The 25,430-nt window shown below is 46.9% G+C and overlaps 1 protein-coding gene across 4 annotated transcripts in view; it reads right to left on the bottom strand.

Annotated features, from left to right (window-relative positions):
- The window catches only part of LOC104050286 (cyclic AMP-dependent transcription factor ATF-7), a 70,186-nt gene that overhangs the window by 37,314 nt on the left and 7,442 nt on the right, over positions 1–25,430 (bottom strand). For 3 of the 4 annotated variants that reach the window (XM_064474403.1, XM_064474406.1, XM_064474404.1), the window contains exon 2: positions 11,449–11,517. In XM_064474403.1, coding sequence (XP_064330473.1) covers positions 11,449–11,468 — 20 coding nt within the window. In that variant the 5' untranslated portion in view covers positions 11,469–11,517. Of the gene's footprint in view, positions 1–11,448; positions 11,518–17,235; positions 17,313–25,430 lie in introns of all 4 variants that reach the window. The other variant, XM_064474405.1, reaches the window with a different exon arrangement.

Here is a 25,430-nt window from a genome sequence, read left to right as displayed (position 1 = left end):
TGCTGCATCCGCACTTGGGGAATAAGTTATCTGCTCATGCAGTAAAATACAAAGCATTCTTAATTTTCTCAGAGATTAGCAACAACAACAAAAGAATCCCACAAAACCAAACAGCCTTGTCTTCAAAAGACTGGTTTTAACATAAGGAAGTATTTTGCCGGCCAAGAAAAAACCCAGAGCTCAAAAGCAGGAGGAAAAGCTCAATACCGAGCGTACGGTGCCTTTGACTGTACCTTAAGATCTCTATCCCGTTTCTTAACCAACCCTCCTCCCTCCAAAACCTCCAAACCCCGTGCCCTATTTCTCGTTTGCCGTACAGCACGGATGAAAAACAGGTTTTGCAGTTCTTGAGATAAGATCACATGAGGTTAAACTCACAAGCCACAGTCAACATGGCAACACTCACAGGTTCACATGCGGCTGCGAGAGCATGCAGCCACCGGCAGCTTTCTGCTCCTATTAAGCTCAAGACCACAAGCAAGCTTTTAGATCAGTCTAATTTCAAGTTAATAAAAGAGCCTGGCTCAATTTATGGCTCTGTGCTAGCAGCACACGCAGTTTGCATTTTTGATATAGAGCAAGAGCTTTAGGTAAGGACTGGGTTGAGATTAGTTCGTTCCAAGCAGAAGCTCCGTGGCTGTGAAACTCCCTTAAATCAAAAAGAGAAGAAACCATTCCCTGCAAGTGCACGGCCATGTTCCTTTGTGGGTATTTTTGCAGCCCTGATCATGTTCCCAAGAAAGGGGAAACCCTCCCTCCTCATTCCCCGCTGCTGCAGAAAGTGGAAACCATCCCATAACTGGGAACAACGAGGATATGGCTCAGTTAAAAAAAAAACAAACATGAAACAACCAAAAAACCAACCAAAACAGAAATTTAAATAATTAGAAACCTGGCAGTTTCTGAGAAACTCCAGCCCCGGCTCGACGGGCTTTGCTGGCCTGCGAGCGGCGCGACCGAGGGGTGCTGCAGGTGTGCGATGCGCACGGGGGCTCCCGCGCGCCCTGCGAGAGGGGAGGCGAGAACGGCAATGCCCTCTCTGAAAGAGCAAGCCCCGAGCAAAGCACGCGCAGCAACGGCTACCCTGCAAACCCGGCACCCCCCAGGGGCCACCTTTCAAGCAGAGGATGCTCTCTTACATCGACACCCAGAGTAATGACCGCTGCTGACTTGCCTTCCTGCTGCCCTCAAGTATGTGGCATCAAACAGCCCCAATAAAGAGGCGTATAAAGCCAGGATATGCTCATATTCATATAAATATATATGTAGATATACATATATGACTTTATATAGGAACATATCTTGGCGTGCGCTCTATCTCTACATATTTATAGTTGCTGAGTCTGCAAGTCACCCATCGAAAAGCAGATGGCTTGACAGTCCAGCTTTCCCTGGAAATAAGGCTTGACGCCCCGCAGCGCTGCTCAGCGCCCTTCCTCTGAAACGAGGAAGGTTAAACAAAGTTTTAAGCGGCTCCGAAGAAAACCGTGTGGCTGCCTTCGAGCTCTCAGCCCCCGTCTCGCTGGCAGGAGGGGCTCCCTTTGCGCGGGAGACCAGAAACGCACCTTCCCCAGCGCCGCAGCTCAGCGGTAGGTGCATTTCTGATGTGATTTGTGACCGGTTGAAGAATCCTTTGGGACAAGAGGTGCTCCAAAAGGGCAATTAGATCCATTACTGGCTATTCTATTGCCACATGAAATAGGTTTACTGGTTGTGTGCCGCCTCATATACTCCATTTTTACGCCAAAATGAACAAGTATGCTAATGAAGCAATTGGAAAGCGTGCCTGATACGGCGGCAGCGGACGGCGAGCCAATGCTTTGCGGCACTGCTCATCCTCCGATAGCGTTTTCTTTGACAGGACCTGCATTAAAGCTGGCTTCTGCATATTTTAAGGTGTTATTAGGCATTCTGCAGCCTAGGCACAGCATCTCTAAGACGATAGAGGGGAAACCCAAGCAGCTATTTCTTCAAATCCAGAGGTGCTATTTCTTCATTTTAATTGCCGTAGCAGCCAATATGGCTAAGAAATCCTAACAAGGGCTTGTTTTAGAACAGGCATTCACCAGAAGAGGAACGTAAAAGCTACGGCCATATCTCGCTGCATCTCCAGAGCAAGAAGCCAAAGTCACAGGCCAGGTGCTTCTGAGAGAATACGAACTAGAAAGGAACTAACACGAGTTGAAGTTACTTTTCTACGTAACACACTAATCCAATTTGTGCTAGTAAGCAATCACTTCACACAAAAAACCCCACAAATATATTTCATCAAGCAGAGCGGTGTGGTTTCTAGTGAAATATGCAGCAGAGCCTTATCAAGCACGTCCCCTGCGGCTTCCAGAGACCTTTTGCCAGTGAAATTCTAGTGCTGCACACGCAGTACACCCAGGAAGAGGACACTGCAACAGCTGAAAACACGTATAGTAACAGTTTCCAGGCAAATTTTGCTTCACTGCCTGCCCTTTAAAACAGCCCCCTCCTAGAATGGCCCTAGGGGTGGACGTCCCAGCTTGTGGCTGTCCCTGCGTAGGAGGGAAAAAGCTGCTCTTACACACCCAGCCCTTCACACGTGGCTGCAGAAGGGAGAGCAACTCCTGCAGCTCCCACGAGAAAGGAGGAGGAGGAGGACGGGCAACAGCGTGTGCACGTACAAGTGTGCTTGTAGCATCGCAGAGTTTCACCTTCGAACATTCCTAATTTCCAGGTTACGTGGTGTTGTCTTCTGATTAAGACTTTTAAAATAAAAAAAGAATAAAAACCCTATATAAAACATATCACCCCAACAGGTTAAGGTGAAGATCTCACAGGTCTCTGCCTCCCGCTATCAGCGCCCCTGGTAAGAAGGGCTGTCATTTGGCAGCAGGGTTAAAGCCAGCAAGCTTATTCACCTGCAGAAGGACAGCGGAGAGCAAGAAAACCAGCAGGAAAAGAGAGAAGATGCGGGGCCGTAACTGTGGCTCTCCCACTGCTAGTTCCACTTTCGAGCCAGCCACGCGACCGTACAGGAACCAAGTGTTGCAGCAATCCCTAGATCGGTGGCACTGCGGCGACTATCCAGGGGTTATTTTTAAACAGCAGCATTTCACGTGGCGGGGGAAGAAAGGCAGCAAAAGAGAGGAATTAGCAAGTCCAAGAAAGGGGGCAGGGATGAAAACCAAGCCCCACGCTGGGTGGGGTGTGACAGCTGCGCAGCACCCTCCTGCCCCGTGGCACCAGGCCATAGCCTTGCACCAGGGCTAATAAAAAGGGCATCGGGGAGGACCGCAGTCCGGAGCTGCGACAGCAAGCACACCCCTCCGGGAGGGGGGAGAAGCCTGTGCAAAGCCTTTGCAAAAGAAAAGCCTTTTCTTTTGCCTGCAAGGACAGCTCTCCGAGCCGCCGCTCTGCGGCGCGAGGGGCTCCCAGATTCATCGCGGCCAGACCGGCTGCTCCGTCCACAGCTTTCCAAAGCGGCCTGAAAGGCTGTCGGCATGTGCCGAGAACACCGAAGCAGCCGTCTCGCTAAAAGCACAACTCCTAATTAATACCTAATCAGCCGGAGGGGATGCAAACATGTTTTGCTGCGAAGAATGAACCACCGGCGTATCACGTTATTAAAAGTTGAGTCTTTGGCAGAGGCTTACGCGGCGGTTTCTTCCCAGAGCCGCAGGATTCGTGCAGGGGTCCAGCATGTCCTTTGGCATCCAGGCTCTTATTTAGAAAAGGGGAATTTGGAAAGCTGTCCAGACCCATTTCCATTTGACAGACAAGTGTCTGTGTCGGTTCAGCACTGCACACGTGCTCCAAATGCAAAGCAGAGCTGGCATTCTCAGAACTGGCAATGAATCCCAGCCATAGGAATGATAAAGATTTTAACTTACAGGAAATGCTGCTATTAAATAATATTTAAGTCTTAATTATATTTTAAAACAGCCATTTTATAAAAAAAAGAAGTTCTATTATAGTGCTTTTGTAGTTAAAGGTCTGTCAACATTTCCATTTTAAACCTTCATTTCTAGGGGGTTTATAATTTGGTCATAAAAATTCATTCTAGACTGGAACTTGGCATACAGGGGCTCAGCCTAGGAGCAATATTTTTTATTATCCAATTTGGTTTAAATTGGTTTGGCCATTTTTAAGTTATAGGAGTGTAAAAAATAAACGTTTACTGGTTTCAGATGCCTTCTCAAGCTTATTATTATTCAAAATTAGCTTTCTCCTCCCCACCTCCAAAAATACCTTCAGCAAGAGGTGGGAGATATCATTTTACTCTGCTGACAATACATGAGTTACAAGTCAAATTAATTCACTTCTTTTGATGCTAACAACCTAAAGAGTTACTATAACCAACCAGTACTTTTACGCAGACCCATTACATACTGTAAACGCTCGGAGATCTGTGTAGCATCTGCCATTTTGTGCTTGATGTACAGGTACCGCAGCTGTAAAGGCCTTAATTTGAAATAAATAATTAACTCTGGAAACCTGCATTCCTGGAAAATAATAGAAGACCTTTAACCAAGATGTTTCTCTGTAGAATTTTATTTCAGCTGTGGCAGCTTCAAATAAAAAGCTGCAGATGTGAAGCAAGCAGGCGTATACAGCTAGGAATTCCTCGCCACAGAGCTTCAGACGTTTGCTTCAATTTAAAAACCAGAAAAGAAACTCTAGTTTATGGCTCAGCTCTTCAAATCACTTGGGTGCAGTAGGGACACAACACATACGTGACTTTGCATGCTAACTACAGACAAGGGGTATCTGTGCCCAAGCATAACAAAAAGCTCAGAGAAGGATTTTATTCTCGCTCCATCATTAACATCCACAATTTTTCATTTTAATACCTGACTGGTAGAGGGGGGCGTCAGCCGCAGCTCGACCCCAACGGGGAGCCACCCTTTCGGCTGTGCAGGGGATGTCTTTGTACCGTCTGGGGCCACCCGCAAGGGCTCGCAGGCGGACGGGAACTGCTTCCCGTGTGATCCAGCCCTCTGCTCGCGTCCCCCGGTGACACACACCGAGCCCCACAGCATCGGGGTCTCCGGGTCACCCAGGGCACCCCAGGAGCTGAGACCCGATGTTGATTGTGCCACGTAACCCCGGACGGGGCCAGTTGCAAGTCCTGCTCTTGGCTTGCCACTCTCACCAGCCCTATCCAGCCTCGGTGATTGGCATTATCCACCCTGCTCCACAGAAGCCATTCTCCCGATTAATAAGGCTCAGGTTTCCAAAGACATAACGGCTCCTACCTCATTAAATCAGTGGGTGTTAGGAGCCTGAATTCTTTAGGAAAAACACCCTGCGCCTGCGTCCAAGTCCAGTCCCACTCAGTTCCCGTGCCAGGACAGTAACAATTTCTACTGGAGGACCGGGTGTCATAACTCTGCTTAATAACCATTTAAATTCCTGTTTGCTCTAACAGCAGGTAGCCAATTGGGCTGAGGGTTCTCAAAGATTCGATTTTTAACTCTCTGAATTTCTCAGGCAGCTTGTCTGGCCTCCCTTCACAAGCTTCAGGAACGAAGTCTCAAGAGGCAGACCCTAAGGAGGCTGTTAAATCCACACACAAGTATTTCTTTCTGTATCTGCTCACATTCAAACCAAACACGTTCGCGTCCCGCGCACGCGTGGTCCCAGCCAGGGCTGGCAGCGAGGTCCAGCAGGGCTGAGACATCCCTTTGGATTTTCTCATATGAGTAAAGGTGGCTCCTGGCAGCTCTGAGACAGGGAATATTTTCTTACCTTGTGCTTCAGCCCATAACTGGAAGGAGAGGAGGAGGGTAACAAAGCAAACCTTTCAAATTATAGCAAAAGAAAGATGTTTTGTTGTAAAGCAAATGGGCACAGGCACCTTCCTCTCACCTCTGGGCTGCTCTACACACCTACCTACTTGCTTCACGATACTATTCTGCCTCTTTTAATCACAATAACTTGTCCTGAACGATCTGCTGAGGACGTTCGGCCACCGACAGATCTGCAGAGACAGGGACAAGACTCGTTCCTCGCACTGGCGGAGCTGGTCCCTACCTGAAACTGGGGTAAAGATAACACGGGTACAAATGGCAGCTCAGGCTGCCCAGAGCGGTAACTCCACGGCTGGAAATCCCACGGCAAACCTCCCAGCGGCCGAGGCACCGTGCATGTCCTGGGCCGCCTGAAAGTTTGAGCCGTGGCAAGGAGAGCTCGCCGCTTCTTGGAAAGAGAAGAGGGCCGTTTTTTCCCTCTACACCAGCACTCATATAAAAGGAATAATCTATATTCGTTTGGATTATACAAGCTACAAAACACACCTTAGCTTCAGTTCCACATTTAACCAATCGCAGAAGCCATTTGTTGCCTCGTATATTACAAAGCAATAGAGATTTAAGGGATAATGGTCATGGCGGCAGAGTATACAAAGCAATAAACTGCTTTTGAGGTTGGTTAAATGCCAAGTGATGCTGAGGCCTCAATGCCATAAACATTATTTCTATTATATGACAAGATAAGAGGATACAATAAACCACAAAGAAGAAAAATCATTTTCTGGCCTCGTGAAAGTTCTGGGCTTCGCGTTTCTCGGACACTGCACGAGCATCACCTCAGTGGCATGGGTTTAAGGGGAATAAATTGTTAAATTAAGGGTGGGTTTAAAAAGCAAACGATTGTTTGAGGAAATGGCCTGTATAACTGTAGCGCTGAAATTAGGACCTGAGTGATGATTTGTGTCACTTATAAAAAGTGAAATGGTGTGGAGTGGGGAGGCAGGGGCTAGGGAAAGTCTTGGTCCCAGTAGAATATATTCGATATTACAGCCCCGCCATTAGTTTGGGCAACAGGAGTGGACAAAACAGTTTTATTAATAAAGATGTGCCTCCGTTATGACACTTCATAAAGCCTCAAGCATCCAGCGCTCCTGAAGCCTGCCGGAGAGGAGCAGGAGAGGCACGTCTATCCACCAACCCACACGTCACGCTGCCAGCCTGCCTGCCCAAATCAGCCATCAGGCACCCTGAGAAGGGTTTAACACAGTTTTATACGGGAGGATTATAGAGGCAGACGTTGAGCGACTTCCCTCTGCCACCACTAGCTCACAGTAATGAAGCAGCACCAGAGCATCCGAAGCCCCCGCCTTCCTTCCAGACCTTTGCTCTAAATGCCTTAGACAGGACGGCCAAAGTTTTAATTACCTTGTGTTAATGAGTCAGAGCTGTCTCATTATACAGACTTAGTTAATACCTTTCAACTTTAATGGCAACACTAAAGTTTACAGCTAACACTTCGTTGCGCTAAGGCTGCCTTTCATCACTCAGTATGTTTTAAATGGGATTAGAAGATTTTAATAATGATTAGCAGCGCACACCACCCCCAGATGAGTTTCACTTAACAGATTCGATGAAAGCCTTACTCGAGGCATAGCTCTACGTCTTCCGCAGACATTTCGGAAGCAGGGGCCTGCCTCTACCTCCCTCCCCTCCTTCAGCAGTGGCGTGGGGCAGGGGGGCACGTCCCTGCTGGGGAATAGCTCTTCTCCCTCTACGCAGAGAGGGCCAGGGGGAAGGGGGTCAGGGAAAAATGTGTCACCTGTCCTCTTCGAGAAGAAACCAGATCAATGACCTTGAGAAGAATCTTTTTTAAAAGCAGTATATGCGGCACATTTAGAAGTCAGCTGTGTCACAGCAGACTCGCTGTTGGGTAGCGATCGCACACAGAATCCAAAAATAACCACCATTAAAGACCTAGCAACCAAAACATGTTTACGTACCCACCGAGAGCCCACTAGCTGTGGTGATACGGTGCGGGGGGGTACGTCAAGATCTGCTCATCTATTTTCGGTGGCCATTCCCTCCTTCCCCTCCTCACTTCCCTGAAAAGTTAACTTTACAGCCTTTTTCTATGTAGAAAGAGTGAAGGAAAAGGAGGAAAAAAGGGCATGCAGCATAAAAACCAGGGCTGGTACCAGCTACAGAGGGAAAGCAGCAGATAATGGTTCAAAGAAATTACACCGGGAAGCAAAATAATTTTATTTTCTTTAAACTAAAAAGGGGAAAATCACCACTGGCTTCACAGTAATTGTCTCCAGTCTCCTGTTCAAATTAATTTGGCTGTGCTCTCCCTTCTCCTTCTCCTGTGACCTCCCGTGCTACTGCACATCTCAAGGCAGCGTTTGCAAGAGGCAGATCACTAATTTTAGCAAGCGGAAAAGGACCGGGCGATTCGTCCCCATGCCTGCTGCCCCAGCTGACAGAGAAATCCAGAAGCCCATCCCAATTTGCTCAGGACCAAAGCAGCCTGTTCCCACGGGAGCAACCCACCAAAACCAGAGTGCACCCCTCAAACAGGAGAATACCCAAAAGAGCAGGAATCTGCAGGGATAAAAACATGCCAATGGACTGGGCATGGGATCAAAGGTTTAGAAATCAAAGAAAGGAACGGAGACGCTGGAGCCACCGTGCTGAAAGGACCCAGTGAGGCCGGCGTCATCCTGAAAACGTTGATGCCAATGATCAAAAAGGCTCAACAGCCACCGACACTCTCCCATTCAAATGGCTTTTTTCCTAAGCAAAATGCACCCAAAGGTCTTAAAGAATCAGAAAAAGAAGGCTGAATCCTGCAATGAAATCTCCCTCTCCAGCACCGGCCACAGCCTGGCTTGGTTTTGAGCTGGGGAAAAAAAGCTGTAAGCAATAACACAGCACCACTTGGGCATGCGTTTGTGTGCCTGGGTGAAAAAAAACCAGATTACCTTCCAGAAAGCTCAAAACCCTGGATCGTACAGACTCTGACAGGAGCCGTAAGCACTCAGCACCTGCGGGAAGGTCAGGATGTTTCTGTAGCAGATCGCACAGAGCTGACTGCTCCTTTTTGTCCCCTCTGTTTGAAGACAAGGGTCTCCATCTTCAGGAATGAACCGAGATAAGTGCAGCCACCTCCAACCCTCATTAAGGCTTCACTTTAACGTGAGTCCACACAAAGAAGCCATTTCTGACGGGGTGATCCATGGTGGCTTGTCAAGGGTCAGGGTTTAGTGCCAAAAGGCAGCACGAACTGCTGGGGAAACAATGCAGCACGTGCTTCAGAGGTTGAGCCCTGCAGACAGCTGCTGGCCACCACCAGCCCCCCAACTTCAAATTCGGATTTATTTTTAATATTGAAAGCTACCAGCTGCACTACCCTGTCCAGCTCCTTGCAACGATTCAATTTTACTCCACTTGCCCCGGAAAATAACAGCTCACCAAACATTAATTTTAGCTGATGATCCTTCTGCGACGGTCTGTACGGCTCTCAGGTACCACTGCGCTTCTACAGCGGTACTGCTGCGTGTTAGCGGTGAGCAGGATTCGTAAAGGCTTTTAAAGACCTTCAACCTGAGGCTGATGTACGGAGTAGAGGACAAAAAAAATGCACGTAAGACACTAGGACTTACAGGGAGAGGCTCGGAGCTCCATGTATTTAGTTAATCCGAAGCACTGTGAAGGGATGACTTGAGCAGCAAACACCTACCGACATCAGAAATTTGATAGGAAAGATCTTGTGTCTAACAAACAAAAATTAACAAGATCCACAGCCTGGAAGCTGCAGCCGAACAGGTTTAGACTGAAAATAAGGCATAATTTTTCCTTACCAGTGAGAGCAATTAACTATTAGAACAACTTAACCAAGGGCTGTGGTGAATTTTCCATCACTGGAAATATTTTAAATCAAGCTTGGATCATCATTATTTAATACACGCTCTGGTTTGAACAGGTATTGAAGGACGTTCTAGGAAACTGTGCACGAGGTCAGGTTAGATCACAATGAATCATAGCGGTATGAATTACCCGGATTCTAACATTTCAATATTAACATGAAGAATTGTCAGAATTACCCATAAGCAGCAGTCTGGAACAACGAAAGGAGGAAGCAACCACCTTTATATGTCATTTGTGGGAGATTGTGGGAGATTAAATTTAAATACATTGTTGTTTGCCTTAATTGCTTGTTTGAATCTGATTTTAAGGTTGTATGATTGAAGTCCTCACATCATTAAGTGCTCAAATACAGCTAATACATTTTATAAATGACTTGCACAATTTCACAGGCAAAGAAGTTTAAGATAAAAAGCAGCCTAGAAAGAAAGAAGCAAAAAAAAGAGGAAGAGAGAAAGTGGAGAGAAAATGCTTCAGATGAGACTAGTGCTAGAATGACCAAAAAGCTGAGAAGTCCTAACGGTGTATTTTTAAAAAGCCCCAGATGTCAAGAGTTACCTGGAGATTTCTGACCCATTTCTGCACCAGAAAAATAAACGCGACACAGAATTCACACGCAGTCTCAGAGGACGTGCCCTGGGGATGCAGAATTATCTTTCATTTCAATTGAGAGACCCACAAGAGGCATTAAGATATTAAATACACTGAAGAACTGGGAAGGGGGGGCGATGACAGGGGGAGTACCCTGGGATCGGTTAGAGCTCCCAAACACGTCACAGCCAGAATAGTTTGGCAACCTGACATCCAACGGTTACAGCCAGGGAAACAAAGTGTGCGCACATCACTTAATATCTAATTAAAAGCCACAATTCCCTCCCCACACCTTCCCCTGCAAAAAGCACCTTAGCATTTTGAGGTTCGAGCGCTTCAGAACAGACAAACCCAATTCTCCCTGGACTCTGCACAGGGCTGTACTTCCACAGAAGCCCCAGTTTCTAATAGCTCCCATTAAAACCGCCCCAGCAATAATTGCACAATCCCCCTGGTCCTCCCATTAACACGGCATGTGAACCGCCAAGACGCCGCACCACCGAGCGCTGGAGAGACCCTAAGCTCGGCTCTGGGAAAGCATTAGCGTCACTGCAAAACTAAACAAAACTCAACGGAAAGGTGCTTCCCAGGCAGGCGAGCCTACGAGAAAGGTCGCACGACCAAAAAGGGAACGTGACTCATTCAAAGCAATCACCATTTGCCCTAAGAAAGCGAACAAAAAAGTTTTGCAAGGCCACAGCCAACTCTAGCACGCTGTCTGCGAAGGAAAAGTTCACAACGGGGTTTGAGTTTGGGTTTTTTTCTGTTGTTTTTGGAAGCTCAAAATAGACTACGGCAGTTTGGGGTTCGCATAACGCAAACCATCAACTGTCACATTCTCAGCTGCTTTACAGAATATGCTATAGCAGGTAACTCATCCAGAGAACGAATACCTGTCCTTTGGTTAAATAGCCTTGAAAGAAGATGAGCAATGTTATCAGAAAACATTAACAGGAGATCAGCATGTTTTCTCGCTGTGTGGGTCTCGTGGAAAACACCAGCAGAATAACAATACGCCACAAAGCAAGGCAGATTTCATTACTTTGGAGTGCCTGCACTTGCTCATAACCTGGATTTACACACTGCAAATCCTCTGATCTGATTACCTCCAGTGATCACGTAAAACACCGGCTTTAAACTCTTTGCCTCAGTGATAAAACAGCCACTTTGATTCACAACGACACATTCACAATAAAGTATACTGTAAACGTACCTGTCCACAGCCGGGGGCATTGCACACAAACGGCCTGTCGTCTCCCATATTTCATGCAGCTGAGCTAAGCTGAGGAGAAAGGAGAGAAGAGGAAATTGTTAAATAAGCTAAAAAAATTAAAAATATCAAGAGCAGAAGCTGCCCTTTGCAGGGCTGTAATTAATCAACGCCGCGCCCGCCGGGAAGGAGGATCTCTTTGTGCCCTAGACACAATCAGGGAAGAGAAATTAATCCAACCCAAGTTTAAATAAGACTTCGGAGGGCCCAGTCGATTTTTCACATACGAAGAGAAAACGTGGCATCGCAGCTCGAAGGGCTCATTGGGAACCGTGACAGTGAGACAGTGTGGGCCAGTGGGTGGGAAAGGAGCAGTTTTCCACGCCTGGGCTCCCACCGAGGCCCACCACCGATTCTCTGAAGGGCCAAGGGACCTTCTGCATCTCAGTGTCACCACCTGCAAGACGGGGACATGGCTCATCTCTTGCAAAGGACCGCCTGGCGCAGCAAGGACCTACGGAACATCCCCAGACGGACGGTTTCGAGGAAGGACACAGCCTGCTTCACCCTCCCTTAGTATTTACAGCAGAAAGCACAGACACATAAGCAAAGACAGTGACAATCTACAGGAAAAAAAAAAAGTGCAAGCAAGAAGCGATCAAATAAATCCAAGTCCTCTCTATGTACAAGTTATATTTTCAATGGGAGAGAACTAAAATTTGTCATTTAATTAATTAAGGGATTATAGGAGTGGTGCTCCGTTTTACAAGGCAATAATCTGGCTCCCTAGTGAGTAAACTACAAGGCTGATGGCAGGGGTAGTTTATCACAGATTATAGCCAAGGATAACAAAACACTCAGTCCTATTATGCTACAAGAGAAGCTATTCTTATTAATAAAAAATAAGAGTAAATAAAGTAACCCCCACCACCTCAAATTCAAGAAATAATGGTTCCCTCCACCCACTGATATTTTTATAGCAGGATTTTAAAAAGCTATAATAAAGCAAATGCTATCTCTTCAGGGGGTTTACTGTGCGAACATGTTCTGGCAGTTCACGTTGCTTCCAGCATCTCTTACTCCAAGTTCGGCACTTGGCTTCAGCGACGCATGTCAGCTTGCTACAGCCAAGAGCAGAAATGAAACCAGAACGCAGCCAAAATGCGGCCACGAAGACACAGGCTCTTTGAGTTAGCTTTTTGCATTTCTAACCATTAACACACACGCGCGCGCACACACTGAGCAGCAGCGAGAGGGTGGGGAGACTTGTTATTTTTAGGAGCTATATGAGAAAGTGCTCCAAGAATGTGACTTAGCAGCACAGGGTGAATGCATGCACTACAGAAAACAGTCCCCTCTCGCTTTTATTGAAAAGACGCAGAAATCAATTATTCTTTAATATGAATGAAAGATTATTTTTCTATTACCATGTGCTAGGGCAGCGCGCAGCTAAAATGGGTGGCTACAAGAGGTGGAATTCCCCTCCTCAAGCCCTGGCGCAGCCACAGCACACAACAGCACAACCAAAAGCTAGGAGAAAGCAGCTGCCAGTTCTTCTCCCACAAAAAGGGGAGAGACGTCCACAACACTGGACTATCTTTGGCTTTATTAAGCAAAACTCCAGGGCCTATGCAAACACAAACTCACAAAGGATAAACAGCCCTCTCGCAAATGGAACGGGAGAGCGGCCAAAACGCTCCCTAGCGTAGGACAAGCGTAATAAAGGCAATAAAGATGGCCAGGACCATCCAGCCACCACAGCAGCCCCCCAGAAAAGCCCCCAGAAGTGAAACGGGGCTTGCAGAACCGGAGGGTGGGACGGCAGGAGACGACAGCAGCTCTGAGGTGACATGGGCACGGATGACAGGAAGATGAGTCTGAGCGGGGGCACACTGAAACGACAGGACTCTTCATACCATCCTTCTGAACTTCCACAGAAGCTCCAAACTAGGAACTCGAGAAACCAAAATACTGACCTGTTGCTCCTGCCTGCTAAACAAAGGGTATCTCACCTCCACCTCTCCACGACCAACTGATCCTCCTCCAAGGGGAAGCTCCTTCGGGCCCTGAAGCAGCTGATGTAGGTGCATCTGCTGCATCCTAACAGTGGACACACGAGCTGCTGTCACGACCTGCTCTGAAGGCACAGGCTTCCTCAGGAAGTTTTAACATGCAAAAGCAGTCTCTAGCAAGGAGGGCTGAAGCGGTCAGACCTTCTTGTAATACCAGACCACTGCTGGGATCAACTCCCTGATGCTACAAGGAAGAGAAGCACAAAACCGATGGAACGCTTTTTATCACCAGTGCTTGAGGTCCAAAAATATTGCATCTAAACCTTCCAGTTAGCTGCAAAGCTACAACTCTGAATAAGTCGAGACACAGGACTTAGTCCTTCATCACCCACTCCTAGCAGAGGGCAGCCTAATTACTGCTCCTTCTGTAAGAAAATAATAAGAGAAATCAGGCCAGACACAAAGGAAACATCAACTGAATGACTACTGGAGTTATTTTACCATCACCTTCGCAGCATGGCAGCTGGTAAGACTATGATATCAGGACACAGACCAAATAAAAGTCAACAGTTGCTGTCTTGGTCAGCCTGGACCTCGTTTCTTCCCTCCCAAATCTTACTTGGCGCCTGTCTGAGCTGCCAATAAGAGCCAAGGATCTGTCCCATGGCTCTCAGCATAGCCAAGGCTCCCAGGAGCTCCAGTCTGTTTATCAAGCTGAAGGTAGAAGCAAGAATCGTTAGTTCCAGATTTCTTACTCTCTATTTAGTCAATGATTTGCGCACGCTTTGACAAGTTGGTTACCTGCCTACAAGGTGAGCGGCACAAGTTTGCACTAGTGGGGGCTCACGGGTTTGTGTCTGAACAGCACTTCGATGACGTAATACTTAGAGGAACGACCATACTTAGAGCTGGCAAGCTAAGCACATGGTGAGATTAGAGCCTGAAAGCTCCTCTCAGGAGTCCTCACAGCCAGGTACGCGGGTGAGCTGGACTACAACAGGAGCCTGGGGCATCAGTTTTTACAGTCTGTTCTCAAACTAACCACAAAACTCAGGAGTCCTCTGCCAGACCAGCGCCACATTCAGCAACCGTCAAGGGATCAGGCAGCTCCAAGCTAAGAGCTATGGTACTAAGCAGCGGCGAAGTCACAAAACTTTAAAGGACAGTTGTAATGCCCCTTGCTGTCAAAGCCAGGCTGGCGCTGGAAGTGTTTCAGGATTGTTTAAATCACTCCTATGCATTTAAACTTGGTTGCGTGGGATAAGGTTGGGGATGTGCTTATTTCTACTGTTAAACATGCAGCATAATTATTATGGAGGGGGGTTGCTGTATTTCACAAGGCAGCCAAGCCTATGCTTTTTAATTAAACGCAGGTCAGAAATCTGTCCTTACCACTGTCGCCTAAGCAGCTTGCTGCCTTTGCCAATATGACGAACTTCGGGGTCTCTCTACCTCATATTTATGCTTCCGATGCATATAAAAAGCTATTTGAGAAATTAAAGAAATGGATCAGCTGTCACTCCCAGGGCTTTGATAACACTAACTGAAACAGAGAGCAGGAAAACAAAACAAACACCCAATGGCATTTCAGGCTGCCTGCCAGCTACTTCTGAAAGCATAACAAGCAGCTCTGTTAGAAAAAAAACCAACTCAGGACCAACACACTGCAAAAACCTCAGTTTACTTGATCTTGCAAAGTGTCAGGAGGATTCACTCATTCTTTAAAGAAAGATTTAGCTGCTCGTTCACTACAGAATATGACTGGTATGTACATACATGTGCTCAGATTTATATCACATTTAGTCAGGATAAATTGCTTCAATAAATTCTATTCTTAAGAACAAGCAGAATAAGCAGATGATTGGATACTGGGAACACACTCTCATTCCTCTTCCTGCAGCCGCGGGACAGTATTTCACTGTTTTGATGATTTTTAGCATGTTGGAAACAGCAAGGGGAAACGAAGAAATGCAGACAGATTACTGGAGCGTGCTTCAAAGTTCTGTCAGCGCAGACCTGACAAGCAGCTGCCGCCTCACGGAAAACAGAAGAGATGTTTTCAACCAAAACAGACTCTGCTCCCCAAGTCTGTCTGTGTTTTTCCTCTCTCTCTTGCCTTATTAACTCATGCAAATAACCTATAGGCTGTCTGTAAAGAGAAGTAAACCCAAAGCCACACTTCGCAGCGGTCTCCAGTGTGTGTTGTGCTGATAATCAGGCACCCCTTGGAGTTTGCACAGGGTATTTAAGAGTACAAATTTTCTGAAGACTAACTCGTATAGAGCAGCGCTCTCAACAGGAGCAACTCCTCTGGAGCACTCACAGCATGCAGAACAACAGAATAAACATGAGCTTTGCATCCAAGAGCGCATCTGCTCTGTAGCGGATCTCATTCCCACCTTCAGCCGCGACTAACTCCTCACCAAAGCAACCGCAGCATCGCAAGGGGATGTTTCCAAAGCCGGACGAGCGTAGCCAGGACAACAGCCACGCTTCCACCATTTCTCCAGCACTGCTTATCCGAGGGTGTCAGCGCCGACAGAGCAATGACAACTTTTTCCTGAAGTTAATCTCGTTAGCGATTTGGTGGGGACATCGCCTCTTCCTACTTCTAGCATGGAGATAAATGAGAAGTATTATCTGGAGTGGTTCAGCGCATGTCAGGGTGCTGGGCTGGCATCGAGCTGCCACAGGAGGCATGTGGTGTGATATCATCCGAGAGATGAGGTGCTCTTCTGCAAACGAAGCGAGGCAGAGCCCCAGGGCAATGTTCACCCAAGTCCTGTTCCCAGCTCCGTCACTGCCTTGCGGTGCCATCTGGGGCAACCCACTTACGACTGCTTTGCAGCTAGAGGAAACGAACCCTCTAGAGATTAAATGCACCCCCATGTAGGCTCCACTTATTCAACTGCTGCACGAATTGCATTTGCGGGGTATGAAGATATTTAAAGTTTTGATTCCGCAAGGAACCGGTGCACAAAGCCTTTTGTTAATTCAGGTCCTTAGCTGGGAGGGATGGCATGTGTTTTTTAAAGGAAAAAGTAATCAAGTCACAGCTGATACGTAATAAAGTTAAGTATTTTGAGGTGTGCGCTATGAGGCAGCATGCTTTAAATGTCCATTAACAAGAGAGCATTTTGGGCAGCCTCAGGCCTTACTGATAGCAAAGGGCTTCTATTAAGTTCAGAAGAACTACAAGATGTTGTTTTGGAGATGATTATTGGTCTGATGAGAATCGGAGACAATCGACTTTCCTTTGAGGCTTTGGAAAATCTGAGTCAAGAGTATGAACATGGTGGTGCAGGCGACACATCAATTTTGTGTGCAATACACCAAGCATGCTGCAGATTGCTTAATAAATAATTCAGCCAGCAGACCCACCTGAAACTTGCTGGAAGAATTCCCTTGTGAAGAGTCAAGAGAATTAAAAAAGAAAACCCTCAAACAAATCAAAATATCAAATTAGCACCTGCAGAACTCAAACCACAGAAAATCCCCTTAGAACCATGGAGGCTTATAAATGAAAAATCTATCACGGGCTGAACCCGGGCACAAGAGCTTGCTCTCAGCGATGAAGAAGGTGGTAATTTGCCCCTATAACGGATGTTAGGAGACTATGAGCTTCGATACAGCTGCGCTGAAGAGGAGACCACTTCCCACTTTTGAACTGTTTTGTCCTCTCAGAGTTTAAACCTAACAGAAGAAGGTTTTCTCCACGTTTTGGAACATATACCTATTACCTTAGAACAAATATATTTAGAACTATGTTTTAACTAACCTGTTTGCAATGCCTGGTGTAGACAGGATCAACTGTAATCCAAGGTAGCCGTGAGAACCCCTAATCTAGGCAAGTCCCTGCAAAGGGAAGGCAGACAGATGGAAGTGAAGAGTTTTGCCCACAGCACCAGCGCCAGCACAGGAGATTACACACCGCGACGTTCGCTGCGCCTCCTGCTGCACCATGGGAAGAGAGAAGGGTCTTCCCAAAGAGCTGTGCCAGGCCACAGTCGGAGCTGGATAAGCCTTTGCCAATTTTGTGACGAGATGCACAAACCTCCCGCTACCACCATTTTAGGGATGTAAAACTCCACATGGCTTTTCAAATGGGTGCTTTGGAAGTTGCTTTGCTACATTTCTTCCCTATGACTCTTCGCAGAAGTCTACTGGGAAGCAAGAGAAGAGGAGGCTGAGGGGAGACCTTATTGATCTCTACAGCTACCTGGAAGGAGGTTGTAGTGAGGTGGGGTTTGGTCTCTTCTACCAAGTAACAAGCGATAGGATGAGAGGAAACGGCCTCAAGCTGCATCAGGGGAGGTTTAGGTTGGATAGTAGGAAAAATTTCTTTACCAGAAGAGTGGTCGGGCACTGGCACGGGCTGCCCAGAGAGGAGGGGGAGTCACCATCTCTGGGGGGGGATTTCAAAAACCGTGTAGATGTGGCACTTCAGAGCATGGTTGAGGAGACAGGGTAGTGTTGGGCTGGCGGTTGGACTTGATGATCCTAGATCCTTGATAATCCAACCTTAATCATTCTATGATTCTATGAAATTAGTTGCTGGGACTGGGAAGCAGGAAGGGGTCCAGTCTAGGACTTGTGCGTCTTCTAGTAGACAGCTCATTTCCCCCAGCACAGGCCCTCCCTCTCTTGCACACAGTTCTCCCCAGTCTAATAGGAAAGTTCTGCCTTTTCCCACTATTACTGCTGAATTTCTCAATCATGAGCTTGCAAGTATATCAAACACAAAGAAAATATGTAATTTCAAACCTGGCAATAAACCACAATCTAGGTGTGAAGTTCCAGAGAGGTTAAAAGTGATTCCCAGGTTTGTACAGAGACGGGATGATGTTGTCATCTTTAAAATTTAAATATGTATTTTACCCATCTGAAAAGGCTGCTAGTACCTGCAAGAGCTGGAGGCGAGAAGGCTGCAGGTATCCAATGCAAGCTGAAGCCTCCCCGTCCCGTCCAAACGAACGCAGCTACCCATCAGATCCTCTGTTTATGATAAGGAACTTGATGACGACAAGGTCTCTTGTTTATGGTGAAGACACTGGTCTGGGGACGAGCTGGTTTTGCTTACCTCAATAGTCAAAATTTCCACTTATCTAGAAGCTTAATTCTTCCTGCAGATATTAAAGTCAGCCCATATGCTACTTTCCCCCTGGTATATCAGTCCATAAACCGAAGTGGTCCCAAAGCATGTTAACTAACCCATTAAGAAAAAAACTAAGCTTGTTATCCTAGTCTAGACAGACACCTAGGGGTAATATTTTAACTCCCTTAAAAGGAATTAGAAATACTACATGCATCGACAACAGCAATGAAAGACCAGCCTTCCTGAAAAGGATTTCCCCCAGGACGCGTGTTGGCACCTCATGGAACCCATTTAAAAAACTTCCATTTGGAAACAGTGTAGGAAGAGACACGAGAAGCACGATACCCATTTCCAAAAGCACATTCGGCATTTATGGATCCTGTCATCCAAGACGCTCTGTATCCTTTCAAATGCACTATTTTAGCTTTACAGAGGAAAAGAGTTTCCTAAGTATGCCCGTACCCACAGGACAAGTCATGGTTTTGGTTGGCAGCATTAGCCTGATGCCACAGAAAGGGCCACAGTCAGACTTTTAATTGTCTTTAAGTATTGTTACCCACAGCCGCACATTACCACAACTGCACCATACCCTAAGCAGTGAGTACACTCGATTGCCCCAGGAATCAGGGTCAGGGGGTTTTTGTGTTCGTGAAGCTTTCAGGGCCCTGTTCTAGCTGAATTATTGACAAGTAGCCAAGACCTAGAAGCAGTCTCAAGATTTGTAAATCTGAGTCATGCCTCTTCTGGCTTGCAAAAGTCATGAGCAACTGGCCCCTCGTACCCTCCGAGGACGCTGCTGGGTCTCTTACCCTCCTATGCTACATCCAGCGATGGCCCGACATCTCCCGCACCCGACACTGGCAACTTCACAGCTCCCGCCAACTGGAAAACACTTCTTATTTTTCTCCTGAATCACCTCAAACTCCCACCAAAAAAACCCTTTTCCTAAAACCTCAGTGTTAAGATGGAAGAAACTCCCAGGTCATTAACTCTGCTGAATGTTGGGGGATAGAGCTGGTATGAAAAATGCTCTAAAAATAAGGCTCTATTGTTGTACTTGCACGTGACTATTGTTATTGCAGGAATGCTTGTGCCCAACACTCTTGCATCTGTGCCTTGCAAGACAAGCTGAAATACTTCAGATCCCAGTGAACACTTGGGCGTGCGCAAAAATTGTTCTGCTTCGAGTTTGCCAGCACGGCTCCCCTCTCCGGCATGAACGCGCTTACTCGGATACCAGTACAAGCACATTTATGGTTTATTCCCATAAATCATAAGGATAAACTTTACATTAATATGACCACAAAATTAAAGCTAGAGGTTGCACCAACCATGAAACAAAACCAAAAGAGCTGCAGAGCAACCTCCTAAAAATAGGCTTAAAGTAGAACAGAAAACAAAAGCAAACTGCACGCTCTGCTGACAGAAGTCTCTGCCTGCTAAGATTTACTTGCCTGGGAAGACCTGAGCTAAGAATGAGCTGCAAAATGAGTTAGAATAAAGAAAATTGCTAGAGATAGGGACATCAAGAGAAAGGACGCGCCCAGGGAACCGACTGTAAGTAAAGGTTGTCAGTGAAAGGTGCGGTGCAGAAACAAAAGGGCTGTTAGTTTCCAAGAGATGAACGGACGCCTGCAGGTACGATCAAGCCTCCCTCGCTCCATATTCTGTCTGTGCATGAGTTTATCTACGGTTATTTTTCAGATTCCAGTAAAAGGCTTCAGCCTTCCCTCGCGCTCTCACCCCTCAGATTTGCAGCCACCAAAAGAACAAACAATTGCTTGAGCGCTGCACTGCGAAAAGGGACAATTTAGGGAATTTCAGCCTCAGTTTTAAGAGTCGGCCAAGAGTTACGAGGAGAGGTGGCGAGGAAAAGCAGACAAATCACACAGGAGAACTGTGTTGCTGCCTCGGTGTCAGGATCAGTGCTGACAGCGTGGTGACTGCAGCACCCAGCGCCCCAAAAAGGCTCTTACCAGGGGCTCTGGGATGAGGGGGTTCATCTGACACGGGCGATGCCATCTGCAAGCATAAAGAGGATATCCAGATGATTCAGTGCAACTGCCCCAGCCTGTATCACTGCAGGACACGTCCTGGCACAGAGATTATAACTGTTTTACTCTCCAAAATGAAAAAGCACCTTTCACAGTCAGACATAAAACCCATCACAGACACCAGCCTCAGGCATGCAGGAGCAAGTCCAAGCAAAGGTGCAGCTAAAGGTAAGATGTCTTTCTACCAACAGGCAATAGAGAAAACCTGTTTGCAATTGTCCCAGGCTATTAAATAGGGCAGAGAGTTCTCAATGGTGGAGGATCCAGGGAGGGCTGTGATTTTCATAGGAAAATTACAGTAACTTAGCTGACAGCAGGAACAATGGCGGAATTGGATCAAAAATGGTGTTCTTTTAATAATCCCCATATTTCCACAAAAAAAAGAGAAAGCAGTCTTCCCACAGAAGGCATCGTCACCTGGGATTATTGCGAGGTACGACCTTGGTACTACTACACCTACGGCAGGTGAAGCTTGTTTTCTCCTTGATCAAGTCACTGTGCTCCTCACTTCTCTTCTACTTTTGGCATGCCAGTTTAATGCAAAAGGTAAAACAGAGCTAGGAGTTAACTTTTTATGAGACTGAGCTACATGGGATTAATTCTCAGAGACTAATGAGTCGCAAGACCATCCCAGATCAATTTGGGTAACTTCCTTGAGACCTGGGAGCCATGCCAAGAGCATTAACAACCAGAGCCGCGATACAAACAAGCCTATTCAAACACAAATAGTGCTCAAGACACTAGACCAAGCCCCAAGGACAGGCAGTACACTGCTACTGGGAAGAAGAGATAAAACCACAATAAACTAGATTATTATAGATGGCTGCACAGAATCTGTGCTGCAGCGTACATCTTACTACAGGAGAATATACAAGATCACAGGCAGACTCCAGGCAGAATCTGTAATTGCCACTGGGAGCTGGAACTGGAAGAGAGGTTGGTTGCAATCAAAAACCAAACTGCTTTTTGGTAAGTACGAGGGAAAGAAAGTCAGACTAAGAGGGCCATTTCTACTCCACTAGCCAAAAGAGAAGGAAGCTTAAGGCACTGCCCCAAGCTCTCAAAAATAGTAAGAGATTTCCTACTAAAATGCAAGGAAGGAAACATGTTGCTTTGAGACCGTTCCAGGAAAGGCTCTTTATTATTTTTCTAAGTGCAGTCATTAACAGCTCTCTGCCTCGAGCTTCCTGACCATCCAAACGAATTTTCAGCACACAGCGCTCTGCCTGGGTTGCGATCAGCAGGGTCACAGAGGCAGCTGCACCCAGAAAATGCGTGGAGGGGAAGCCAGTCCTTCCACAGCACTTGGCTGGGTTTCAGCATCAGCATGCCCCACGCCACCCCAGAGTACAACACTGTGGTGATGATTCAGAGCACCATAATCCATCGTGAAGTGGGGTAAAAACAAATAGGTCAAGTTCTTCCTTAAAAACAACCCCAAAAAAACAAGCCCCTTTAACATTTAGGCTTCCTTGTCGCAGGGTTAGCTCCACAAGACAAAGGGCGAGGTGCCCAACTTACTTTTAGGTGCTCTGTAAAGTCAATTTGGCACCTAATTTCCGCTGGTGAATGACCGCTGACTGTCAGACTGAATTGGGTGCCTGCAGGGACTTGGGAACAGAGCTTATTCTGCACCTTTGTTCGCCCAGATCTCTGACTATTTATCGCCAGCTATTATACACCCAAAGACACTGCGCAAGATTTTAAGTTTTACAGGGAGAGGCCACCAGCGAGCTTAGTGAAAATGCGCAGGCTGCTGTTAGTCCCAGGCTCTGACCTTAAAGTTATTTTGGGGTGCGAGGGAAGGAGTGAGAATGTTTGCTTTGTAACTCAAAAGCTACAAGAGAGCTTAAAATTGTCATCTGGGAAAGAAGGCCAAAAGCCGATGCTATAAAACCTGCTTTAGAGGCATAACACCCTTATGCTTTATAAGCTTGATAAAGCAAACCCAACTGTATAAACTGGAATATTGGCAAGGAACTCGCTTGAAGTAAATCTCCAACAGACATTCAGTATTTAACAAGTCATTACGAGTTAACCTACAGCACAGGGCGAAAGCAAAGTGCAACCACTTACCGTCTGACTGTACTTTTCTGGGTGTTCAGGTCTGCTCTCAGGCTTGTAGAGGATCCCCTGTGCACAAGAGCATCCCCAAACAGTCTTGAGAGCACCAGAGATGCACTACACCCTCGCTCCTTGCTTGCAAGTGCCTTAAAACAGCCCTGGCGCTTCACCACCCCAGTGAGCTGCAGTTGCTGCTATCAGAAGAACAACCTTTCCTACGAGGCATAGCATTTGGCCCTAAAGTGACTTAAAAAGCGTCTCTCCTCAGCTCACGCAGGAGCAAATTAACAGTCTGGCTGCAAAGAGTATTTTCACGTGCTTTGGGAAAAGGGTCAAACCTGACATGAAGCAACAACCATGAACAAGAGTCGCTCTCCTCCTCTCAATGCATGAGCTATGGGATAGGGAGGCATTGTCAGTGTCCTGCCAAACGTAAAACAAATGCCAGCAAAAGGAGTAACACAGGCCCCAGACCAGCACATCTGCCACAGGAGACTTAGCTGGAACCAGAAAAGCTTTTCCCCTGCAGTTAGAGCAACAAACCTGCTCGGCTGAGAGCTCCTGGCAGCCAGGCGGCTTCTCCCAGCACAGCTTCCACCAGTTCTCCCAACTACACAACTTACGCTGTTTATAACCCTCTTACATAAAACAGTAACAAGTTTACCGTTACCATAACAAAAAGTGTAATTTGTTAATGTTGCCTCCACATTAGGGTCTGGCAGGATAAAAACTGTGATAGAAGCTCCTTTGTCCAAGAGCCTGCTCGCGCTGGCCGGCCTCCAGATCAGATCTGGCCTGGCCTCCGACTTCGGAGCAAGGTGTTAGAGAAAGTCTCGTGTCATCTCAGCGCGTCTGGGGCCCAGCCAAGCCACGGGGCTGCCCGCGCACAACAGGCAGTACAAAGGGAAGAACACTGGTTTGGTTTTTTTAATCTACGTAGAACACCATGATGAAAAAAGCAAGCGAGACAAACCACAAGAAGCTCGAGTGATCTGGAACCGTCTTCAGGAGGTCCTTCTGCTCTCTAACATCGAGCTGAGGGACACCGGTGTGCAGATGCCTTGTGAGCACTTCTTGGGTTCGGTGTTTTCGAGGTGCAAGGAGGTCAGATTTCATCGCACTAGCAACACGCATCCTCCTGCTCCTCCTTTCATAGTCAGATTCCTGACAAAGAAGTAGCTGCTGCTCTTCAAATACCTACTTTAACTAATCCTTGCCAAACATCACCGAAGCAGTCGTAGCTTGGCAAAACATGCTTTAATGCAGGCAAGGTTTCTCTAGTTAGGTGCCAAGTATCAGATTTCTAATACGAAAAGGCATCTGTCCAAAGGGTTTTGAAGCCTTTGATGAACATGAGACAAAATCCAACATAAACGAGCAAGTCAGCAACTTCCCCAGGCAAGAAGATGGAGAAAGACCATCTTAAATCATCATCCAGTTACTCATATGCCAAAGTTGTGCTTCCACTCCCAGTTTCTGGAGGAAAGATGGACTCTACAGGATGTCCCTAAGGTATCTACACCAAGGCACAAGGGACACAAACTGCAAGACGCCGACAGCAGACAGAGCAGGACTCACTGGCAGCACCTAGATCGGGTATTTGATGGGAGCACCTAGCCAGCCCTCATCAGATACAGCATCCCGCCTCAACGCTGCAAAGAGCAGCAAGGTCCCAGGTTTATCATCAACTGGTTGCTCCAGAACCTCCTCCAAAACAGAAGGAGCTTCATGGACATCCCCGAGCCTCTCCACTGAGGTCAGACAAGCCTCCACTTAATTGCCACCGTTGCTGTCACCTCCAAGATCGGAGCAGACCCCATGCCTTTGGCTAGACCCAGAGGTACGCCTGCCACCAGGAGCAAGGTGACGACCTAAGCATGAACCCAGAGCGACAACAGGCAAGACCACACCTGTACACCCCTCTAGCCAGAGCAACACGGCACGAACCGTCCCCACAATTTCAAGCAAAACGCCTTTCTTTCCTCCTTCACACCACAATCGAGCAAACCCTTGCAGCTCACAGAAAGAGAGGCTCTAAGCAGAGATCACCAGATAGGAAATTTCTCTGGCGTTGCTTCCAGCAGGCTTGGATTTGTAGCACAACAGCACACTGAGTGAAGAGACACGCTACAAGGCAGACTCCAAGACGCACGCAGGCAGCCTCCAGATCTTGGCATTAGAGCTCTCGGGTCGCCTTGCGCTTCTTCATTAGCGGTGATACATCTTCGGCTATATACTTCTTCACAGCAGGGACAACATATTGCAAGAGATCTACTACAGGAGAGAGAAATAATTCAAGTTTAAGAAAGGGAGGAAAAACCTAAGAGACCCACTGTTTCTTACTGAGTAGAGATAATTATAAGAAAGCCATGACAAGCCTTAGAGGATGCATTATTTTACCTAGGAAATGCCTAAGTGACCTAGAAACTAGAGTCCCATTTCCTGAAATTATTTAGCCGCTTAAGAGCCCTTGTTTCAATGAAAGTGAGGAAAAAACCTGCTGAAAATGGGACGTAAGAGCCCGAGTCAAGCTTGAACATATTTTCCCCACAACGGTACATGAAGAGTTTTAAAGGAAGATCAAAGTCAAGGCTGCACGGAGTTAAGAACAGGAGAGGCTCTTATGTAAGCGACTACCTACGGATAAAACTCTCGTCAATGAATTAAAATAACTGAAACAGCACCAGCGGGACAGGGGACAGAAAGGCACGACGCTCTTGCATGTACGCATGGTCATAAAGTAAAAATATTTTGTCCCAC

This window comes from Phalacrocorax carbo, chromosome 27 (assembly GCF_963921805.1).
Source record: "Phalacrocorax carbo chromosome 27, bPhaCar2.1, whole genome shotgun sequence".
Taxonomy (NCBI): Eukaryota; Metazoa; Chordata; class Aves; order Suliformes; family Phalacrocoracidae; genus Phalacrocorax; species Phalacrocorax carbo.
The sequence above is the reverse complement of the archived record's forward strand: the minus strand, read 5'-3'. Positions and strand labels throughout refer to the sequence as shown.